This window comes from Phocoena sinus, chromosome 1 (genome assembly GCF_008692025.1).
Source record: "Phocoena sinus isolate mPhoSin1 chromosome 1, mPhoSin1.pri, whole genome shotgun sequence".
In the NCBI taxonomy this organism is placed as follows: domain Eukaryota; kingdom Metazoa; phylum Chordata; class Mammalia; order Artiodactyla; family Phocoenidae; genus Phocoena; species Phocoena sinus.
Genome location: NC_045763.1, coordinates 76,300,518 through 76,325,530, shown reverse-complemented (window position 1 = coordinate 76,325,530; position 25,013 = coordinate 76,300,518). Strand labels below are relative to the sequence as shown.

At 34.3% G+C, this 25,013-nt stretch overlaps 1 protein-coding gene across 1 annotated transcript in view; it reads left to right on the top strand.

Annotated features, from left to right (window-relative positions):
- COL24A1 (collagen type XXIV alpha 1 chain) overlaps positions 1–25,013 on the top strand; it is a 368,814-nt gene that overhangs the window by 278,539 nt on the left and 65,262 nt on the right. Inside the window, exons 38-44 of the mRNA XM_032642687.1 lie at positions 1,113–1,220; positions 6,888–6,941; positions 7,195–7,248; positions 7,893–7,949; positions 11,511–11,564; positions 17,859–17,912; positions 18,023–18,076. Coding sequence (XP_032498578.1) covers positions 1,113–1,220; positions 6,888–6,941; positions 7,195–7,248; positions 7,893–7,949; positions 11,511–11,564; positions 17,859–17,912; positions 18,023–18,076 — 435 coding nt within the window. The remainder of the gene's footprint in view (positions 1–1,112; positions 1,221–6,887; positions 6,942–7,194; positions 7,249–7,892; positions 7,950–11,510; positions 11,565–17,858; positions 17,913–18,022; positions 18,077–25,013) is intronic.

Here is a 25,013-nt window from a genome sequence, read left to right as displayed (position 1 = left end):
AATTCATCCTTGGATAGAGTCAATAATTTGTTCAAGTATTGGTGAGACATAAAAATGATTTTCACGTTGTACTACAACAGTTTTGAATATGTTTACTATAATTAACTACAAATTACACCATATTCTAGTTCCCAAAATCGGATCTGTCATTTCTGTGAACATGCACCTTGTCCATCTTTTTCCTAATTTGGGGGCAGTATAAGATAATAAAAGATAAAAGTGAATGAGGTAAATTTTAGTTGCCATTCTTACCCATGAAAATAAGCCCAATATTGAAGTGTCTTTTCATCAAACATAATATTATGTCTAAATGATTTTACAAGTAGGACAGTGCAGGTCCTTACAACAGCCTGTGTCTTTGGGAGAGCCTGTGAATTATTATGAATAACCAAAAATTTCCTGACTGTGGTCACTGTTTAATTTTTCTTTGTATCTACTTGATTATCAATTATAGAACAGGTTGGTTCCAACATGCAGAAAATGAATTTTAATGTTTAAAAGCTGCTGTACTTTGGTATTAGAGAATGATTAGTTAGCCTGTTGGAAAACAGAAGGTAACTAGCTTTCAGAAGGATGTAAAATCATACAAAAACGTTACAGATTTTTAAACACAAACTCCAACCAAGTAAGTGATGATACTGAGTATACAGAACTGCACACTAGAGCCTTTTTGCATTAGACAGATCTTTGGGGCATTGAAATTCTCTGTAGAAACAGGTTTCTCATAGGACCTGTGTTTTCTCATGTCAGGAATAAATACATGCATGCATGCATTCGTACATAAATGCATAACAAATGTCAAAATAATAAAGTTGGTTTATTTGTAACTCAACATGAGCACCATATCTTCCCTGCTTGTTTGGCCAAAATTTTTAATATTCTTTTTTCCAAAATTACTTTTAATTATATCTTTAAGGTAAGCTAGGTAGCGATGGTATGTTATTATTGTCAGTGGTGGTCTGTAGTACTATTAAGTTAAAGCAAAGTTACTATTTATAGAATTTTGCTTACAGAATATCCTCTGGAGCCATTCAGGTATATGATATAGTTAATTAATCTGAGTATAAGTTTGTTTTTTTCTTACTTTTCTCTCTTACTAATGGCATCCACAGGGTGATAAAGGACAAATGGGGCCCACAGGAGAAATTGGAAGCAGAGGTGCTCCTGGACAAATTGGGGAAAGTGGTCCTAAAGGTGCCAGAGGAACTAGAGGTGCTGTGGTCAGTATTTGATTTGTCTCCAGAACTGAGTTCACTGTGGATGGAAAAGAAATGTATCCATGTCCTAAAGGCTCTGTCCCTTGATTAATTTTACAGAGAAAGCAATAGTTCCATTGAAAATAATCTACCTCCATGGGATGTGGAGAATTGTAAGCATTCCACAGTACCTAAATGGCTTAGTGGTTTCTGGACATGAAAGAGGAAAGGGGGAAAAGAATCTCAAAATGGAAATAAAATATGAAATAAGGTTTTAAAAAATCAGATTATAACTCCTAAGTAGGAAAGTATATATGCCTTGTACTTGAAATCAGGATTTAATATCTGTATAAAATTATGCTGCCATGGTTGACAAATTGCTTTGAAAATTACTTGAAAATGGGTTTTCTTTATATGCTTGGACTCCACATGCTTATCTGGAGATTATTTTTCTAACCAGCTGTGATAAGTCTCCAAAACATCTACTAATTTTTAATCTTTTGTATGAATTTTACATGATGTTGGAAACAAGGTAGCATGATGCTTTTGAACCTGTAATAGCAAAATTATATTGCTAATATATTTGGACCTGTTCAGAAAATCACAGCAGAAGAGTTGCAAAATATTTAAGAGATTATCCAATTTAGTCTTTTGACTATTTCGTAAACTTATTTACAAAATGCGAATGTATTCACTATCTCCATTTGAATGTCACAAGTGACTTTTCACCAAGGCCTTCTGGAGAGCATTGCATAATCCATCTGTTGTCTGAGGAACATTTCCCTCAGGCTCATTTTAAGTGTTCCATTCCTTACTGCCATCTTACTATTCCAGGTCATTCTTACTTTCTTTTATTTTAATTACTAATATTTTCCTATCTTTGGCTTATGCATTCAGAAACATTATATAATGTGATTGATTTTTAAATATTTTTCCAGTTTTATTGAGATATAATTGACATATAGCATGTATAAGTTTAAGTGTACGGCATAATGCTTTGATTTACATACATCATGAAATGATTATCACAATACGTTTAGTGAATATCCATCATCTCATACAGATATAAAATTAAATAGAAAAAATACATATTTTTCTTTGTGATGAGAACTCTTGGGATTTACTCTCTTAAGTTTCGTATATAACATGTAGTAGTGATAATTATGTTTATCATGTTGTACATATATCCTAAGTACTTATTTATCTTAGAACTAGAAGTTTGTCCCTTTTGACTGTCTTCATCCTGTTTCCCATCCCCTACCCTCCAGCTCTGTTAACCACAAATCTGATCTCTTTTTCTATGAGTTGGGGTTTTTTTTGAAGTATAATTGACTTACAACACTAGAGTAGTTCCTTTTACACAACATAGTGTTCAATATTTCTATACATTTCAAAACAGTCACCACAATAAGTCTAGTTATGTCTAGTTACAATATTGCACATACAAAAATATCACATATTTATTGACTGTATTCTCCACACTGTACATTTCATAACTGTGACTCATTTATCTTGCAACTGGAAAATAGTCTCCCTTACCTATGTCTTTCCTCCTGCCATCACCCTGCCTTCTGGCAACCACCTACTTGTTCTCTGTATCTATAACTCTGTTTTTGTTTTCTGTTTGTCATTTGTTTTGTTTTTTAGATTCTACATATAAGTTATATCACACTGTATTTGTTTGATTTATTTCACTTAGCATAATTACCTCTAGGTCCATCCATGTTGTCACAAATATCACGATTTCATTCTTTTTATGGCTGAGTAATATGCCATAGTATATTTTTACCATATCTTCTTTATCCATTCATCTATTGATGGGCACTTAGGTTGCTTCCATATCTTGGCTATTGTAAACAATGCTGCAATGAACATAGAGGTGCTTATATATTTTCTAATTAGTGTTTTCATTTTCTTTGGATAAATACTTGGGAGTAGAATTGCTGGATTATATGGTAGTTCTATTTTTAATTTTAATTTTTTGAGGAGCCTCCATACTGTTTTCCAAAGTGGCTGCACCAATTTATATTCCTACCAACAGTGCACAAGGGTTCCCTTTTCTCCCCATCCTCACCAACACGTGTTATTTGTTGTCTTTTTGATAATAGCCATTCTGACAGGTGTGAGGTGATATGTCATTGTGATTTTGATTTTGATTTGCATTTCCCTGATGACTAGTGATGTTGAGCATCTTTTCATGTGTCTGTAGGCTATCTGTATGTCTTCTTTGGAAAAATGTCTGTTTAGATCCTCTGCCCATTTTTAAATTGGGTTGTTTTTTTGATGTTGAGTTGTATGAGTTCTTTGTATATTTTGGATATTAACCCCCTATCAGATTTATTGTTTGCTACTTCTCCCATTCAGTAGGTGGCCTTTTTGTTTTATTGATAGTTTCCTTGGCTGCACAAAAGCTTTTTTGTTTGATATTGTCTATTTGTTTATTTTTGCTTTTGTTTATTTTGCCTGAGGATACATATCCAAAAAAATATTACTAAGACCAGTGTTAAAGAACACACTGCATATGTTTTCTTCTAGAAGTCTATGGCTTCAGGTCTTACGTTTACATTTACATTTCAGGTCTTCAGGTCTTTAATGAATGTATGGTGTGAGAGTAGTCCAGTTTGATTCTTTTGTATGTAGCTGTCCAGTTTTCTCAGCACCATTTATTGAAGAGGCTGTCTTTTCCCATTGTGTATTCTTGAGGCCTTGGTCATAGATTGATTGCCCATAGAAGTATGGGTTCATTTCTGGACTCTCTATTTTGTTCCATTGATCTATGTGTCTGTTTTTGTGCCTGTACCATACTGTTTTGATTACTGTAGCTTTGTATAGTATTGTTTGAAATCAGGGAGTGTGATACCTCTAGCCTTGTTTTTCTTTCTCAAGCAATCTTGAAACTGATTGAAAAAAATCAGTTTTGGCTATTTGGGGTCTTTTGTGTTTCCATACAAATTTTTAAATTATGTGTTCTAGTTCTGTGAAGAATGCCACTGGTATTTTGATAGATATTGCATCAAATCTGTAGACTGCCTTGGGTAGTATGATCATTTTAACAATATTAATTCTTCCAGTCCATGAACACAGTATATCTTCCCATCTGTTTGTGTTGTTTTCAGTTTCTTTTCTTCAGTGTCTTATAGTTTTCTGAGTACAGGTCTTTTACCTCATTAGTTAGATTTATAATAAAAGTGGTGAGAGTGGGCATCCTTGTCTTGTTCCTGATCTTGGAGGAAATACTTTCAGCTTTTCACCATTGAGTATGATGTTAGCTGTGGGCTTGCAATATGTGGGCTTTATTATGTTGAGATAATGTAATTAACTTTTAATAAACTTGAGAATGAATTGATCCAAAAAGTACTGTCTTCAAAGTAGGCTCCTACTTTGGATTTTCTCTAAAAAGAATAGTCACTTTTTAAATTTTGACACGTTTCCAAACTACCTTCCCAAGAGGTTTCACCAAATTTACATGCCCACCACCAGGAATACTTCATATTAATCCTTTTGATGTTTGCCAATCTGATAAATGAAAAAGTGTATCTCATTTTCTTTCTTACAATTTTCCTGATTGCAACTAAGTAATTTGTATTTTTTTCTCTAGAAATTACCTGTTCATATGCACTTTACATGTTTTTCTATTAGGTTGTTGTCTTTTTCTTAATTTCAATAATACCTTACATAATTTAGATAATATACTTTTGTTAAAGTGTTGCTAATATATTACAAATATATTTCCCTTTCTGTCATTTATCTTTTAATATTGTTTATAGTATCTTTCACTGGACAGAGGTTTTAATTATTACAGTCAAATTTGTCAGTCTTTTTGTTTACATTCTAGGTTTTATTTGTTCATTAGAAATGACTTCCCTACATAAAGTGCATAAAAATATTCTCCCATATCCTTCTTCTAATATTTTTATAGCTTTATTTTTACCCTTAACCCTTTTAAAGCATACAGAGTTTTTGTTTTGTTTTGTTTGCTATGATATAAGTTGTAAAGGACTAATTTTTCTTTTTCCCAAATTCTTAGCCAGTTGTCGCAATGCTATTTATTTATTTAAATTTATTTATTTATCTATTTATTTATGGCTGCTTTGGGCCTTCGTTGCTGTGCGCAGCTTTTTCTAGTTGCAGTGAGCAGAGGCTACTCTTTGTTGTGGTGCATGGACTTCTCATTGTGGTGGCTTCTCTTGCTGCAGAGCACGGGCTCTAGGTGTGTGGGCTTCAGTAGTTGTGGCACACAGGCTTAGTTGTTCCACAGCCTGTGGGATCTTCCCAGACCAGGGCTGGAACCCATGTCCCCTGCATTGGCAGGTGGATTCTTAACCACTGTGCCACCAGGGAAGCCCCAATACTATTTTATAAACAATCTATTTCCCACTTTTCTGAAATGCTACCCTTACTGTAAGCTACTCTTAAATAATGGTCTGTTTTCACTTCTTTTCTCGATTTTTTAGTGTGTTCCTAGGTCAGTACCACACCATTTAAATAACTGTATCATTACAGTATCATTTGAGATCTATTAGGGCAAATACTTCATGATTTATATTTCTGAAAAGTTTGGCTCTTACTATGATCTTTTTCCTCTTTCATGTGAACTTCAGAATCAACTTAGCAAGTTCCTTTAATATTGAATCATTCACTGTAGAAACACCATATGTCTTTTTATTTACTTATACCTTGTATATCCTTCAATAAAGTTTTGTTATTTCCTTTATCTCTGTTCTTAACATCTATCTTATTAGGTTCATTGTTAGCTTCTTATAGATTTTGTTGTTTTTAAGGTAATCCTTTTTCTATTACATCTTCTAATTATGCTGTGTAAAATACCTTTTTAAAAAAACTTTATATTCATTTGAATGAATTTTGATGATTCTCAGGGTTCTTTAGGTAAATAATGGTATCATCTCATATTTATTATCCTTATTTATTACATTGATTAGAACTTCTGGTTAGTGTAGTATTTGGCTAGTCACATACTTATTCTGTGCCTTAACTTCCTTATCTCCTATTTATTTTGGGACTCAAATAGGAGAGTTGATAGGGAAACTTTGATAATATTAAAGATAGGACATTTTTAAGAGTGTTATTTTTGCTTTTTTCAGTTGTCTGAGTTATCTTTTCAGTAGTTTAGGAACATTTACAGATTTGCCTTTAACTTACATGTTTCCTCATCTGTGTGATATTGATAATAAGAGTAATTAATAGGGTAAGTATTATACATAAGTTGTCAACCAATTCTATTTTAACAACTTTGACCAGAGCTGAAACTGTGTTCATCAGAGCATCTGAAACTAGCAGTGAGTAGTGTTCTTGATCCTATCATAACAATACTAAAAACTATCAGAATTCACTCTAGTATTTAGCGATGCATGTTTACCACAAACTTTGACAGATACAAACTATATTTCCAAGAATTTGCTGGAAGCCTACAGCATTCTGGCAACTGAAAGTATTTATCTTAATATGATTAAGGATGTTCATACCAGAAGTAAACCAAAGAAACATATTTTTGTGGAACTTACGTGGTTCAGAAGTAAAATAAGATGAAAGTTGGAGAATTATGTTTTGTTTTCCCATTTCAGACTAGGTGAAATATCATACCTTAAAAATCTAAATTTTAAATAATAGGAATACAAGGTTAATGATTTAAACAATTGTCTGTTTTCTTTCTAACATTTACTTTGTTTTTAGGGACAGTTAGGATTGATGGGACCTTCTGGAGAACCAGGAATTCCAGGATATAGGGTAAGCATTTCTAATTGGAAATAAGAAGTGTATATTTTTATAAAAACATTCCATGAAGATGTCATCCCAAATATACAAACTCGATGAAATTTCCTGATAAACCTTTCTAACATATTTGGGTCTCATGCCCCTGTAGAGTGAATCCTGTTCTTCTTTCAGAATAGTGCAATATCTAATAGTGTGGCCATAATGGTATTAGGTAGAGCACATACAAATGATATGGAGACTGTCTACTTACTTGTCCTTCTGGTAGGGCCATGAAGGTCAACCAGGACTTTCTGGGTTGCCAGGACCTAAAGGAGAAAAGGTGTGTATGAATATATTGACTTATTTATCATAAAATTAAATACTGAATTCATGTGTTCTTTCTGAAAGTATGTATGGAAACATTTTCAAAGAATAAAAAAAGCACTTTAAACTTGGGAAGTATTATAAATTCTAGAAGAAAAATAAATATCAAGGGGCAAAAACTTAAACAAATTATTAAAAAGTCTTTGATAGGTTGTTTCAAGATTGAGGTGAAATGATATATGTTATAGTACTTAGCAATCTGTAAAAGTTTGTAAAACTAATATTAATTGCTGAAAGCGATTGTGAGACTATAGATTAAATGACTAACTATATACATTTATAGTAAAATTTTTTATGAATTAAGAATAACTGCAGCAGTACTCTTCTTGGTTTGTAGTATCATTGGAAAACAGACACTTTGAGAAAATTAGTAAAGTGCTTTTTATGTAATTAAAGCAGAATGACACTTCCAAAGAGAACCATGTATGAATTACAACCATGTATAAATTATCATGTGCTAAGTTTTGTAGATAAAAGTTTTTCATTTAAAAAAGATAAAACTAGATTGCATATTTTATAACATATTAGGAAATAATAGGCTTCGTATTTCAAAGTTTATTTTATTAATTTAGTTTTGTTTATAAATCATCTTCATCATAGGGTTATCCAGGAGAAGATAACACAGTCCTAGGACCACCTGGGCCTCGAGGTGAACCAGTAGGTTTTTCCTAAAATTATTTTGATGTTTTAAGATAAAACACAGTTACTACAATAGATTCACAACACCAATTACATCTTTTCAAGGAGTTTTATTTAGTTACTTTTATAACATGGTTTTATACAAGAGCACTATTTGCAGTAATCTGCAATTTTATAATCTAAATATATAATCTATTTTATTATCTAAATATAAAAACTGTTTATATTCAGGTCAAGATCCTTAGCATAGTATAGAAGTTTAAAACAGTAACTTTCCAAATCTAATTTGTGGCATTAAATGCATGATGAGAACTTTTTTACAGAGATTATCAAAAAATCACATACTCTAGACATTTAGGGCAGATACTTCTTTATACATCAAATTCAGATTTATTTCTAACGGATTTTTAAAAATCTGATCTGTATCCTTTCCTATAGTAGTTTACACACAGTTACCAAATGATTTCAAAACTCATCTAACCAGTTATTAGAGCCACTGTTCTTTAAAGATTATCAGTCTATAGTCTTCTAATAAACATTGTAAAGACTAGCTGTAACCATGATATTTTTAAAGTAGCTATTTTGTCTTTGATTATCTGAATAACTGTCTCTGTTCATGTTTGATTAAAACAGTCTTAAAGTCTATATGTAAATTAAATGGGTAAAACAAAAATGCCTAGTTCACAGAAATAAATATAATTGGTTAAATTTTCCATACTTCACATGATATAATATAGGATAAAAGAATCCTAAAACAGAAGAATCAAAATATATAGTCGCTCCTGATATTTTGATCTGACTCTTTGGAGATGGTTGAAAGGTATACTTTGTTTTAGAAACAGGAAAGATTCTAGAGTTTTTCTCATAAAATCAAGCCAACTCATATAGAGGCAAACTCATAAGAATATATAAAATTCTTTATCAGAAACGATCAACAAAATGAAAAGACACCTTCTGAATAAAGAAAATACTTTCAAATAATATAACCAATAAGGGGCTAATATCCAAAATATATAAGCATTTCATTACAACTCAACAGCAAAAAAACAAACAACCCAATTAAAAAATGAGCAGAAGACCTAAATAGACATTTTTCCAAAGAAGACATACAGATGGCCAACAGGCACATGAAATGTTGCTCAACATCACTAATCATCAGGGAAATGCAAATCAAAACCACAATGAGATATCACCTCACACCTGTCAGAATGGCTATCATCAAAAAGACCACAAATTACAAATGTTGGTGAGGATGTGGAGAAAAGGGAACCTTGTGCACTGTTGGTGGGAATGTAAATTGGTGCAGCCACTGTGCAAACAGTATGGAGGTTTCTCAAAAAACTAGAAATAGCACTACCATATGAGCCAGCAATTCCATTCCTGGGTATATATCCAGAAAAAAAATAGAAACTCTAATCAGAAAAGATATGTGCACCCCAATGTCCATTGCAGCAATGTTTACAATTACCAAGATAATGAAAGCAACCTAAGTGTCCATCAACAGATGAACTGATAAAGAAGATGTAGCATGTGTGTGTGTGTATATATATAGTGTATCTGTGTATATATGTAGTATGTGGAGATTATTGTGCTAAGTGAAATAAATCAGACAGAGAAAGACAAATGCTGTATGACATCACTTATATGTGGAATCTAAAAATGAAACAAAATAGTGAATAGAATACAACAAAAAAGAAGCAGACTCACAGATATAAAGAGCAAACTAGGGGTTACCAGTGGGGAGGGAGAAGTGGGGAGAGGCAAGATAGGTTTAGGGGATTAAAAGGTACAAACTGCCATGTATAAAATAAATAAGCTACAAGGATATATTGTATGACACAGGGAATATAGCCAACATTTTATAATTACTATAAATGGAATATAACCTTTAAAAATTGTGAATCACTATGTTGTACACCTGAAACTTACATAATATTGTATATCAAGTATACCTCAGTTGAAGAAAAAGAATTCCAAGTTACCCCAAAACTTATGTAAATTTAGGAAATAAATCATTAAGAGATGGAATGATACTTTTTAAATTCTTTATCAAATGTATTCTAGTCTCTCTAAACCTCTGAGAGACAAAAATATGGAAATTGTGCAGAAATGTACAATGGAATATTAACTCAGCCATAAAACAGAATGAAATAATGCCATTTGCAGCAACATGAATGGACCTAGAGATTGTCATACTGAGTGAAGTAATTCAGATAAAGACAAATATGATATCACTTATATGTGGAATCTAAAAAAAATGATACAAATGAACTTATTTACAAAACAGAAATAGAGTCACAGATGTAGAAAACAAACTTATGATTACCAGGGGGGAAAGCAGGGGGAGGGGGGCAGATAAACTGGGAGACTGAGATTGACATGTACACACCACTGTATATAAAACAGATATAACTAATAAGGACTGTACAGCACAGGGAACTTTTCTCAATACTCTGTAATGACCTATATGAGAAAAGAATCTAAAAAAGAGTGGATATATGTATATGTATAACTGAGTCACTTTGCTGTACAGCAGAAATTAACACAACATTGTAAATCAACTATACTCCAGTAAAAATTTTTTTTTTTAAGTAAATGGTAAAATGTGGGCAAGTGAAGCATAGTAGTGCTTGTTTTCCCCAGATTCCGGTATTCCAGGGTCAAAGAATGTCACTGAAATATAATAAATGTATTAAAAGTCTAGTATAACGATGGTCATTTTATCTAGTAGGTGTGAAAATTAATCCAAGAATATTCTAAATAATTAAAGCAGAGTCAGAGATTATTGTCTTTACATTATGTCTAATATCTTTATCCACACAGGAGTAAGTTAAAATTTATCCATTAATGGTCCATAATAAATTTTAGGGTTTTGCTAATAATTTCAATTTAAGTTTCTTTTCAAACAGTAGGTCCTAATATGTGATAATTGATTTTTCAAGCACATTTTAGAGTAGATAATTTGAACATCTTATCATATCAAAGATTTTATATTAGGAATGTTTAGAAAAAGTTAAAAGTAGAAGTTTATTAGTTTCTGCCTTAAGGATTAAAATGAATAAATGTAATTTCTTTTAGGTTAATTTATATCTTAATAATTAGAATTTCACAGAGTAAAGAATAAATAATATAATTTCTAATGAAGAATGGTAAAGTAAGATTAGCTATTAGATACTTTGTAAAAGATGATTAAAGATAATATTTTCTAATTAATGGAGTTAATTAAGTGACTGGTCCTGCTTAAATTTTTTTCAATCATTTTAACATTAAGTAAAAATGCAAGTTACTTTGATATCTTATATAACATACTTTACTCATCTGAAAATTCACATTGTTTGGACTTCATTTTTTCAATATTTTTTCTAGCAGAATCATTATGAGATTCTCTTTAAATAATTCAGTGCTTATGAAGTTCTTGGTGTCACTAAAATCCAATCCTTTGAAATTATGTAGTGGAACTAAACAAACTGTTGTACATTTGGTTTCATATTTTTAGGGAAAAATATTCCACATTAACTGTATCATCTGCATTCACAAATACTTAGACCCATTGATTGTTTTTGCCTGTGGTCTCTGTAGGGCCCAATGGGGGAACAAGGAGAGAGAGGAGAGCCTGGAGCAGAGGGATATAAGGTAATTACTGTAAATTTCACACCTTGCTTCTAAATTTGAATAGGGTTCTCTGTGGTTCTGCTCAGTTGCAAATGAAAATAAGCATCATTGAGATAATTAGTAATGTCTTATGTTTTGGATCCCAGAGGAAGCTCTTTGTATTTTCTGTTCCTTCTTTCTAAAATTACCATCATCTCCTTCCACTGCTGCTTCTTCTCATCATTCAGCTCTCAACCGAAATGTTACTTTCTGAGAGGCCCTCTCTAACTGTCCTTTCTGTCTGTCACTTTATATCTCATTACATTTAATGCTATCTTACCACCTTTTTATACACTTGGGGTTTTTTTATCATCTATATTCCCCCAACAAAATATAAGATCCATGAGAATAAGACTCTTGTCTTTTTCATCATTATATCCCCAGTTTCTAGAACACAGAGTTCCTGGTATATAATAGAAATTCATTAAAAGAGTTGTCAAATGGATGGATAAATGCCATTATATTCTTATGTCAATTCTTATCCTCTTCGATTCTTAGAAGGATTTTAAGAGACCAGCTTTATCAGCTCAAATTATATTAGGCTATGTATAGAATTTATTCAGTGTCATTATTTATTAGCATATTTGTGTTGAGCATGTTCTGTATTCCTGCCCTATATCTCGTCCCTTTCTGTTTATAATGTCATATGCTAAACAAAATGGTCATTTGCTAACTCTCTCCCTATAGTTCTTGTCTTATTCCTTCGCTCACAACATTCTCTGCCTGCTCAAAAAATTATGTAATCTTTACTTACATAAATCCTGTCTGTCCTTTATAATCTAATTCAAACTCCCTTTTCCCTGTCTACACTAACAGCAATCTTTCCCTCTTCTGTAGTCCTATAGTATTTATTGTTGATGGAAGTCGTTCGGTACAAATATTTTACAATCTTCTGCTACTATAGTTTTTGCTAATTATTTTTTGCGGTACGCGGGCCTCTCACTGCTATGGCCTCTCCCGCTGCGGAGCACAGGGTCCGGACGTGCAGGCTCAGCGGCCATGGCTCATGGGCCCAGCCACTCCGCCGCATGTGGGATCTTCCTGAACTGGGGCACGAACCCGCGTCCCCTGCATCGGCAGGCGGACTCTCAACCACTGCGCCACCAGGGAAGCCCGCTAATTATTTTTAATGTGAAGCTATCTTAGATTCTCAATTTGAATATGACTTTTTAAAAATTAATTAATTAATTTACTTTATTTTTGGCTGCATTGGGTCTTCGTTGCTGTGTGCGGGCTTTCTCTAGTTGCAGCGAGCGGGGGCTACTCTTCATTGCGGTGCACGGGCTTCTCGTTGCCATGGCTTCTCGTGTTGCAGAGCAGGGGCTCTAGGCGCTCAGGCTCAGTAGTTGTGGCTCCCGGGCTCTAGAGTGCAGGCTCAGTAGTTGTGGCACATGGGCTTAGTTGCTCCACAGCATGTGGGACCTTCCCGAACCAGGGCTCGAACCCGTGTCCCCTGCATTTGCAGGCAGATTCTAAACCACTGTGCCACCAGGCAAGTCCTGAATATGACTTCTTTCCTTCTTGTACAGTGTCTTGTTTTGAGCCCTGTACATAATAGTATATAATATGTATGTAAACATAATTCATTTTTAACAATGAATTGATGGGTTATTTGATCCAACATATACCTTTCTATGTAAAATTTCTGTGATCATGTCTGCAATGAAGACTTAGATTGCCAGATTGAAGGGACAAGCTGGTAGGTAGATAATTATCATTAATACACTGATTTATCTCAGGCTTGAAATCTGAAAAATCAACTTTCACTTCCCAAAACTCTCTGAAACAAATGTTGAAGGTGGTTCTAAATGTTTGTGAAATTCTGGGTATGGCCATCTTATATTTTTTTCTATTTTCAGAGGAACATTTTTTAGAAGATTTTATATGTTCTGTCTCCAATTTACATAACATTTGTATCTACAATGTTTCCTAATGCAAGGAATCCAAATAGATTTACTTGAAATTAGCTTTTCTTGGGGTTGAGAAACCAACCCACTGCTTCCAGCATAATTTGAGAAGTTTCTTAAACTTCTTTAACTTTTTCTGTGCATAACTTCTCCACACAGTCTCAGGAAAATCAGGTTCTAATAATACCTTCTTTTGGCCTCTACCAACTACAGTCAGTAGCTACATCAGCGAATCTATTGGCAAACAAACAATTAACTATTCTATTGGGAGAAGAAAAGAATCTCTTCACCTGGCTAGGAAAAGAAACATCCTGCCCCCATTTTTCTAGATAGTCATACATTCTTCAGAAATCCTTCATCAGAGGAAAACTTTTCCCTAGGCTCGTTATGGAATCTGTTTTTCCTTCTTCATTCCATAAATAGTCCTGATTAAGTCTTCAATTGTGGATGTTTCATGAGCTAGTGTGAGCCACGTTTTCCTTTCTGTCTTATTCCATCCTGTTCCTTAGGCTTTAGGAGTCATTTTATCATTTGTTGATAGATCTATTTTAAAAAGCCATTTAGTGCCAGACAATCACAGTAACTTTATTGCTTAGACATCTCAAAGTCACGAAATACCTACACTTGTCCCCTTCCATGTTTTTCCAAGCACAAGTTTGATTCATACAGGGGAACCATGCTTTATTTAGAGTTAGATTATTCTGTTGTAGCTTTAGGTGATATTGTTAAATGTTTGCTTTTCTATATGGGCATTGTAGACACTATCATTTCACTCTAGTAAACTGATGGTCAGAATTATTGTCAATCTTTTTTTAATTGTGCTAAAATGCACATAACATAAAATTTACCATTTTAACCATTTTAAATTGTACAATTCAGAGACACTTAGTGTTGTATATTGGCAATATTGTACAACCATCACACACTGCCTAATTCCAGAACATTTTCATCACCCTGAAGAGGAAGCCCCATGCCCATTAAAGTTACTTTCCTTCTCCCAACCTCTGACAACCACTACTCTTCTTTCTATCTCTATTGATTTACCTATTCTGTATATTTCATATAAATGGAATCATACAATGTATAACCTTTTGTGTCTGGCTTCTTTCACTTTACATAATGTTTTGAAGGTTCATCTATGTTGTAGAATGTATCAATTCTTCATTCCTTTTTATGGTTGAATAATCACCAAGCTTTTAAAAACACTTTCATGTTCACAAATATTCTTACCGTTGTGGTGAAACTCTTGTGGTGAATGATTATCCTCTTGGAGAAAAAAGAAATGGAATGGGTAATGAAAATTTTGTTCCCATTTGGCTATGAACAATTGAAAGACATTTTGTAATCCTTCCCACCATCCTTTGTTCTTTTTTCCTCTTGAAGAAAGTGAAAATCACAGAAGTCAAGTGTCTTGCTCATTATCATCAGTAAATCATTATTAGGCATCATTGTATATGACACATTTTATGTGTTACATATAATTAAATCTCTGGTCCCTTCAGCATATATTTTAGTATCTGCTATGGATTGGGAGCTATGAATGTAACATGGGGCACCCAAGACACAGTCCCTGACTCCATGGACATCACATACACAAGATAAGAATATTTAATCAGTACAAAAGCAGATATAGTGAAATCGCTGTCATCCAGAAAACTATACATCACATAGGTCAAGATAAATTCACTTGAGGCTTGAGAGAGAGTCAGAGGACATGGTATGAATAAGAATACTATAATGTCAACATTCACTTTTTAAAGATATGAGCAGAAACACATAGATTAAGTCAGGCTAAACTAATGTGAGCCAACCCTAGAAATACACTGAATAAATTATGTACTGTCTTAAACTCCTTTTTACTTTGGTTTGGCAAAGGTCATAGAATTTTTTGCATACAATAAAATAACAACTAAATCCTCACTTGGCCTTCATTCCTTAGCATCAGACATACATATCCAAATAGCTATTGGACATCATCACAGAAAACACAGCATGTCCCAAACCATAGTATTATCATCCTGTCCAAATGTGATCCTCCTCTTTTTGTCCTTAGTTCAGTGAATAGTACCACCAGACATCCAGATGTCTAGTAAATGAATCTTCCCTCTTTCTATCTCCCTCTGTCTCTCTTGCTTTCTCTTTCCTCCCTCCTCTCCCTCCTCTTTCTCTCCTTTCTCTATCCTCTCATTTCTCAACTTCAATTGGCCACTTCATTTGACCTCTTAAATACCTCTGGAGTCTATCCACTTTGCCCTACTTTAGTTTAGGCTTTCATCATTTTTTGCCTGAATTAGTTTAGTAGCTTACTAACTAGACTCCCTATCCCCAGTCATAGCCCTCTCAAATCCATTCTCCACTTAACATGTTGTGTTAGATCAACCTCCATTTATTCTCCTATGCTGTTTCCTCTGCAGAACGCCTTCCTTTTACTTTACTGCCTGGAACACTCATCCTTTAAAATTCAGCTTATTATCACTTCCCATATAAAATCCTCTCCAAGCTCCCCTTGGCCATCCAACTCATCTCACCACTAATATCATCAGGAAAAATCAGTCACTTCCTGTAATCTTGCCCATGTAGCTTTATAATAATATTATAAAAGACCTAATATTTATAATTTTTACCACTGCAGAAAAACAGTCTGTCAATTTTTATTGGGGTGGAAAGGACCAAAGGAATTATAGTGAAGCTCCTAGAAAACAGGTTTGGTTTTCGTAAGATTTGTATCCAAACATCACAAAGCCAAGAGAGGCAGTTGACTATTCTATGATCATTCTAAAAAAGTCTCTGTAAAACTACAGATAGAGTGGTGGCAAAACCATAATAGGCCATGATGGTTTTAAGTTTTGTAGTTTACTCAGTATGCTTACTCTCACTTCACTTTGTAACCCCAGCTTTTCACCAGTTGCTTCTCTCCTGAGAGGGGTTAATAAGTGACCTACAATAATCATATTTACTTGAACAAAGCTCCCTCTTGATTGACCTGATTCTGTTACTTTTGCTGACTCTGTTGGTAAAGGTCATGTGTAGTAATCATCTTCTCTTTAGTTATGGCTGTGTGCTATATAGAAAGCTTTCCAAAATAACCTTTCTGTCTTGCAACTGTTCTCCCCTTAAACAGGATTCATTTACTTTATCAGGAATTTGAATCTTAAAACCATGACCATTTGCCTCACAGAATGCAAACAAAGAAGGCTTCAACTGATCTTTCTGTGAGAATAAATATTATTAGCCTTAAGTATGTAATCCCTTCTTCTCCTAGCCCAGAAAAAGGAGATGAGCCTAATAACTGTCCTTCCTATGGCATTCTTTCTGTAATACACAGAAAGAAAGGAATCTGAAGTGAAGAGGACAGTAGGGAAGGGGATAAAAGAAATTACGTGTGGAATTCTTCCTACCTAACTCTCACCTGACATGCCCCTAGTATTACGTGTGGAATTCTTCCTACATAACTCACCTGACATGCCCCTAGTATTACGTGTGGAATTCTTCCTACATAACTCTTACCTGACATGCCCCTAGTTTGTTGCTAGTTTCTGTTTACACACTTGAAAGGTGTAAAAATGTGGTAGGCCAGCATTCCTTCCTAGGAGAACTGGGGTGATGACAGATCGCCGAAGTCAGAATCACTTGATGTCTTGGCATATGCAGTAACGACTACCAGTCTTAAGCCCAGTAAATCTACTATCTAAATGGCTGTGACCTTAGTTTGTAAAAATGGAGACCATAGTACACTGGAAAAGGGTTGATAAAAGACATTTGTTCTCAAACTCTTTATTCATTCGTTATTTGCTCTATTAGTTTCCTGAGGCTGCCATAACAAATTACCATAGACCAGGTGGCTTAAAACAACAGAAATTTATTCTCTCACGGTTGTGGAGGCCAGAAATCCAAAAGCAAGATTCAGCAGGGTTGTGCTCCCACCGTAGGCTCTAGGGAAGAATCCTTTCTTGCTTCTTCCAGTTTCTAGCGGCTAACAACTTCCCTTGTGGCTACATCACTCCTTTAGGGCCCACATGGATAATCCAAGATAATCTCCTTCTAAGATCCTTAATTTAATGATATTTGCAAAGACCCTTTTCTCCAAATAAGATCACATTCACAGTTTCTGAGGATTAGGGCATAGACATCTTTTGATGGGCCACCATTCAACCTATATGGGAAAAAAAAAACAACTCTACACTCTTTCTCAGTCATCATTATATCCAGTGGCTATTATGTTCTATACTCTTTCCAAGAGAGACGCATAATCTCTATAATATTTAAATTGAATTCTGCAACATTTTGCTACCACTTTAAGTGATACTACTCTATTCTCTAAGTCACATGTCTTTATTTATTCTAATAATATAACCTTTTTTATTCATAGGGTCACATGGGTATACCAGGACCAAGAGGTGCCACTGGACAACAAGGGCCCCCAGTATGTTTTGAAAGCATTCTTTGTAATTCTGGCATTTAAAAACATTAATGTTAACATATCTTATTTGGTGTCTGCTTTATATGTGATTTCTGTTTTGGCTCCTATTAAAGGGTGAGCCAGGTGACCGGGGTGAACAAGGACTAAAAGGAGAGAGAGGATCTGAAGTAAGTTGAAATCATTTAAGACAATTTGTAACTTATTGCTGGCTTGAGAAAACAGGGGCACAAGGAGTTGCTGTTCATTGTAACTTGAATGATCATTTATTCTTTCAGAGCAAGAATCACCACAGGCCTCTAAACAGGGTGTTTGTCAATAATTGTGCTAAAACATCATTATTGATTAATTCGTGTGTTTCGACTGCCATCCAAAGTTCCCTTCACCAGCAGACTACTCTGGCTTTGAGAAAATTGCCTAGAGTTGTCCCAGACTAATTGTCCTTCCTTAGGGTTTCAGGCAGAAATATCAACTAGCCTTAAAACCAGCACTGCAGAGCAAAATTTTAGCAGTCATACCTATTTAGTTGCTGTAGTAAGGTAGGGGTAGAAATAGTTTAACTATATGACACAGACTCACAATTGGTTTAAAAGATTTGTTTTCCATAACACAAGTCAATTATTTGTTATCAGGCGAACTAAAAATCTGTTGAGTTATTGAATTTAGCCACCTCTTTCCCTATATACCAATAAACGTTGCCTCAATCTTATGTAACAACTGGATTTGTAATTTGTACCATCACTTCATTGCTGCCCTACTTTTCATGGCATTCTGACTTTACCTGCTACTGATTTAAAATTAAATTCTTTAGAAAATGTACCGTATTTTAATAACAAATTAGGTGAGGATTGATAAAAAGTAATGAATTTGAGACCATGTTTCTCCTAATTTGTTAAGCGGCCTTCACCCACACTTGTGTTTCCCATTTGTGGGAGTTAGTAATAAAATTGAGTTGAGTCGGATATTACATAGGTTTTCATTCACACAAAAGCCATTTTAAATAGTCTTGGCAACTACCTAGTAACTTACTGTCAGGCTCCTTAATAAATAAGGACTAATAAATAATAAATAAAAATATCCCATTGGGACTTACCTGGTGGCACAGTGGTTAAAAATCCACCTGCCAATGCAGGGGACAGGGGTTCGAGTCCTGTTCCGGGAGCAACTAAGCCTGTGAGCCACAACTACTGAGCCCGTGTGCCACAACTACTGAAGCCCGTGTGCCCTAGACCCTGTGCTCCACAAGAGAAGCCACCGCAGTGAGAAGCCCGCACACTGCTACGAAGAGTAACCCCCGCTCTCCACAACTAGAGAAAGCCTGTGCACAGCAACAAAGACCCAATGCAGCCAAAAATAAATACATAAATTTATTAAAAAAAAAAAATCCCATTGAAGGCAAGCCTTAATTTTAAAAAGAAATTCAAAGAAAGAATACAGTTGTCTCATTCGCTTAGAATTTTTAATACCCAAATTGGAAAAAGTAGTGGAAAAAACCATGAACCTAGAACACTACTACTACTTTCATGTGACTTCCTTATACTTGCGTTAAGTGCCTAAGGATGCAAATGCTCTCCCGAGGTTTGATCCTAAAATTTCTAATCCTTTACAATTAGTACTTTCATATTCTCAATGTTTTCTTTTTCCTTTTTTGATGTATCTCAGGAAGAAGAGATTTTTTTTATGTTTCTTAGTATTTGTTAAAATTATGCCAATGAAAATAAAATATTCTTACTAGACAACTGCAGCTCCAGCCTATATGGTCAGCTCTCCCTGGGTATTGGAGCTGAAAGGTCTTGAGGAGCCATGGTTTAAATTCTGTAAAATCCACGAGAATTAGTTCTTTTCCCACTTTGGGCAATGCTGGTATACAGTCCGAGGTTACATTAAAAAGCCTCTTTGAATTTCAGATAGTAATGATTGCTACAAGAAAAATCACTGACTATGTGTTACTCACTAGGGACACTTTGAATGGCCAGGTGGATCCTACGGAATTGCCCTCATCTTGTTTTTGCAAAGCTTTAAATTTGCTTTTTAGATTTGGAAATGCCCTTTAAAATCGTTTGGACAACCCTCTCATTTCTCAGACGAAGAAATTTAGTTCCCAGAGGGATTATGGGTTACCTAAGATCACAGAACTAGTTAGCAACAGAACCAACACTAGAAACTTTATTTCCTGACTCCCATTATACAAAAGCCTTCTATTACTTTGAAGTCTTTTATAAATTAAGTTAAATATTAATTTTACTTAACCAGCTAATTCATTAATTGGTCTCTCAGACATGAAACTACGGAAACTCTAAAGAAAAAGTTGGAGCAAGTCAAGTTAAAACCAATTGCAAACCACTACATTTTTTTAGAGACTTTTATAATGCAAATGTAGTGAACTGTCCCATAATGGCTTTCAAATACAGAGACTCAAGCCAAAATCTTACTTTCCTCCCAAAGCAAAATTCCAGATTTTAGTGAATTTAAATTTCTTGGTTAAAAAAAAAAAAAAAAGACTTAACTCTCTAAATCTGTGTTTGTACTTTAAAGCTACCCTCTCTAACAAAGTTAGAACTAACAAAGTATTGTGATGACTGTCCTTCAGCTTCATTTGAATAAAAAACAAATGAGTGTTTGGACTATAATGGCATTTAAAATTTTCTGTTATCTAAAGAATTAGATTACCTTCTCTTGTAGTCTATGAAGTGGTACAATCCCAATGAATGGAATTCGTTGTTTTAAATGGATCTGATTTCAAGTGGGCTGTTCTATTTTTCAAAGCTAGCCAGACAAAAGAGAAAGCACAATTTTACATATACTCTAAAGAATAAATATGAAATTCATTTGCCTTTCCTATTATGAGAACAGGAAGTCTGTTGACTTATGAGGTACTTATATTTACATAAAATAATATGAGTAAGTTAATTTTGAAAATAGCATAGAATGCTTCTAGCTTTATTATATTTGAACTCTGGGCATTGGTGGAAGAGTGATTTTTTTTTTCCTTTTTATGATACCAACTCAATTAATCATCTACAAGCACCTTAGATGACAACATACTTTATTTGTCTTTGGCCCAATCTTTAATTTCCTACTGAACAGACCATCTCTGTGTAGGATTAATATTGAGTAATGTTTGGCTCTTAATTTAGTTACAACACTACCCAGCAATTCCAACTGCAAGATTTTTTTTAATGCACAAATTCAAAAAAATACCAATCTTCTACACTTTGTTGATCTTTATGTATTTTAAACCTCCATTGCAAGTCTGTCGTTTCTCTAACTAGCCTACTTCCTTTTAGTTATGGTCACAATAATTGTCATAAGGAAATCTTTCCTGAATTGACATCTAAAAACAGCAGAGACTATTTTGTTATTTACTCTATGCTTTTTGTATTTAATAAGGAGATTTTGTCACAATTGTACCATTACAAGTAGCAAAATATACATTAAAAATAATTTTCATAGTCATAATTTTCCTTTAGTGTTATTCTGTTGGAAGCTGCTTCCTGATGCCCATCCGAGTATTAATTACATTCTAGTTTTCACAATGATAGACCCATGTATCTAGGTTTTAGAGCAGTATTTAACTGTTCTGAAATAATCCCAACATAATGGTCACCCTAAAATGTAACTGATTTGTGATATGAGACTCTTTTTGTTTTTATTTTGTATTTGAATGTTTGGAATAAAACATGCACATACGTGTATAGCATATCTGAACCTTAAGCCATAAACTCAAGTATACAAAAAGTATAATTTTGTTTATGTTCTTTGTAATGGAACTTAACTTCTGTCCTGTGTACCCATCCTGCCTGGTGGTAGAAACCTAATTGATGGAAATCTAGTCAATTGATTGCCTTTAACTCCGTCCACTCAAATATCCTGCATTTGATTTAGAGTTTTTCCCATTTATCCTCTTTTCAAGTCTGCTGTTACATTCTGGGTGGCAATGTTAGGGAAGGGGTATAGGAAGTGAGATTGATCTTTAGCCATCATCTGTTCATACTAGCCTCCACTGAAATGTACATCATCCCTTTTGGCCCCCATCTGCCATCATCCCACCATGTTGGCATCTACCTTGGCCCTCCAGACAAAAGTTCTTTGATCCCTATTGGCTTGTACAGCTATTTTCTCAACTCAGGTGCAAGATCTCCTTAGATAAGACTCTAAGGGCCATATGCTTCTGTTCTTGGCCACATGGAAATAACATTCTACTGCTCCCCATACCATGCCGGGTGCTTGAGGGACTCAGACTTCCTCAGGTCCCCTGGCCTAGACATCTCATGCAGAAATTTCAACTCTATTGCGGCACTCAGTGCAACTTAGCGTTCATCTCAGTGAGGGCTTTAGTCTCTCTAGCCATCATCTCTGTGCCCAAATCCACATACTTATCTGCAGATATTATTGTTTTGTTTTGTTTTGTTTAAGTTTTATTCAAATACAGTTGCTTTAAAATGTTGTGTTAGTTTCTTGCTGTACCACAAAGTGAATCAGGCATACGTATAAATATATCCACTCTTTTTTAGACTCACTTCCCATTTAGGTCACCACAGAGCATTGAGTAGAGTTCCCTGTGCTATACAGTAGGTTCTCATTAGTTATCTATTTTATACATAGTAGTGTATATAAGTCAGTCCCAACCTCCCAATTCATCCCAACCCCCCTCCTTCCGCCCTTGGTAACCGTAAGTTTGTTTTCTACATCTGTGACTCTATTTCTGCTTTGCAGATAAGCTCATCTCTACCATTTTTCTAGACTCCACATATAAGCAATATTATATGATACTTGTTTTTCTCTTTCTGACTTACTTCACTCTGTATGACAGTCTCTAGGTCCATCCATGTCTCTGCAGATGTCACTATTTTGTTCCTTTTTATGGCGGAGTAATATTCCATTGTATATATGTACCGTTTCTTCTTTATACATTCCTCTGTTGATGGACATTTAGGTTGCTACCATGTCCTGGCTATTGTAACTAGTGCTGCAATGAACATCATGGTGCATGCATCCTTTTGAATTACGGTTTTCTCCAGATATATGCCTAGGAGTGGGATTGCTGGGTCATATGGTAGCTCTATTTTTAGTTTTTTAAGGAACCTCCAAACTGTTCTCCATAGTGGCTGTACCAAGTTACATTCCCACCAACAGTGTAGGAGCGTCCCCTTTTTTCCACACCCTCTCCAGAATTTATTGTTTGTAGAATTTTTGATGATGGCCATTCTGACTAGTATGAGGTTATACCTCATTGTAGTTTTGGTTTGCATTTCTCTAATAATTAGTGATGTTGAGCATCTTTTCATGTGTTTGTTAGCCATTTGTATGTCTTCTTTGGAGGAATGTCTGTTTAGGCCTTCCACCCATTTTTTGATTGGGTTGTTTGTTTTTTTAATATTGAGCTGCATGAGCTGCTTATATATTTCGGAGATTAATCCCTTGTCAGTTGCTTTGTTTGCAAATATTTTCTCCCATTCTGAGGGTTGTCTTTTCATTTTATTTATGGTTTCCTTTGCTGTACAAAAGGTTTTAAGTTTAATTAGGTCCCATTTGTTTATTTTTGTTTTCTTTTTCATTACTTTAGGCAGTGGATTGAAAAAGATCTTGCTGTGATTTATGTCACAGTGTTCTGTCTATATTTTCCTCTAAGAGTTTTATAGTATCTGGCCTTACATTTAGGTCTTTAATCCATTTTGGGTTTATCTTGTGTATGGTGTTAGGGAATGTTCTAATTTCATTCTTTTACATGTGGCTGTCCAATTTTCTCAGCACCACTTATTGAACAGACTGTCTTTTCTCCATTGTATATTCTTGCCTCCTTTGTCATAGATTAGGTAGCCATAGGTGCTTGGGTTTATCTCTGGACTTTCTATCCTGTTCCATTGATCTATATTTCTGTTTTTGTGCCAGTGCCATACTGTTTTGATTACTGTAGCTTTGTAGTATAGTCCGAAGTCAGGGAGTCTGATTCCTCCAGCTCTGTTCTTCTTTCTCAAGATGGCTTTCATTATTCGGGGTCTTTTGTGTTTCCATACAAAGTGTAAAAATTTTTGTTCTAGTTCTGTGAAAAATGCCATTGGTAATTTGATAGGGATTTCATTGAATCTGTAGATTATTTTGGGTGTATAGTCATTTTCACAGTATCGATTCTTGCAATCCAAGAACATGGTATATCTCTCCATCTGTTTGTGTCATCTTTGATTTTTTTCATCAGTATCATATACTTTTCTCAGTACAGGTCTTTTGCCTCCTTAGGTAGGTTTATCCCTAGGTATTTTATTCTTTTTGATGTGATGGTAAATGGGATTATTTCCTTAGTCTCTCTTTCTGATCTTTCATTGTTAGTGTATAGGAATGCAAGAGATTTCTGTGTATTAATTTTGTATCCTCTGCAGGTATTACTGTTTCTACCCACCCCAGGACTTGACGGCAGATTGGTGTCAAGATCTCTTCTCATAGATACCCATCAGTGTCTTAACAGTTTTCCTTCTCTTTTTACCTTTATCCAACTTGAAGGTTTTTTATATCCCCTTAGGTAGGAAAAACTTTCTCTTACATTATTATAATTCTTCTAAATATGTTCTTTATGATATAAATTTTATGACTTGAATCCTTTATTACCTTGTTTTTTTATGTTCAATGATAGACTTTTAATATTTAAAAATCAGGCTTTTGTATTTAAAAATATATTCTTTTCAAACTATTCCCCCACCGTGCGTTTCAGAGGACTGTTTTGAAATTCTTAAGCTAAAAAAGTCTATTTTGAAAGTCAAAAGTTTAGAACAAATCTATTGCTTTATATAAAAAGAAATACTGTGAAGGAAAACACACGCCAGTTAACATATTTGAATATTATCACAATTCATGTACTGTTTAATTAGTGCTATTCAAGACAACTGAAATCAGAATTGTTTTCAATATTTAAAACAGTCTTTATTTTTCTATTTTACTTCTTTATTGTATTCTAAAAGATACATCTATTATAGGAATCATATGTTCCAGAAATTGTATTTACTTCAACTAAACCCAGTTCACCAACTATCCCCTTTTCTGGTTTCCTTACCCTTAGGAAGAATTTACATTAGTGACTTTTTAAAGCAAGTAAAAGAGCTTTTGAACTTGGAG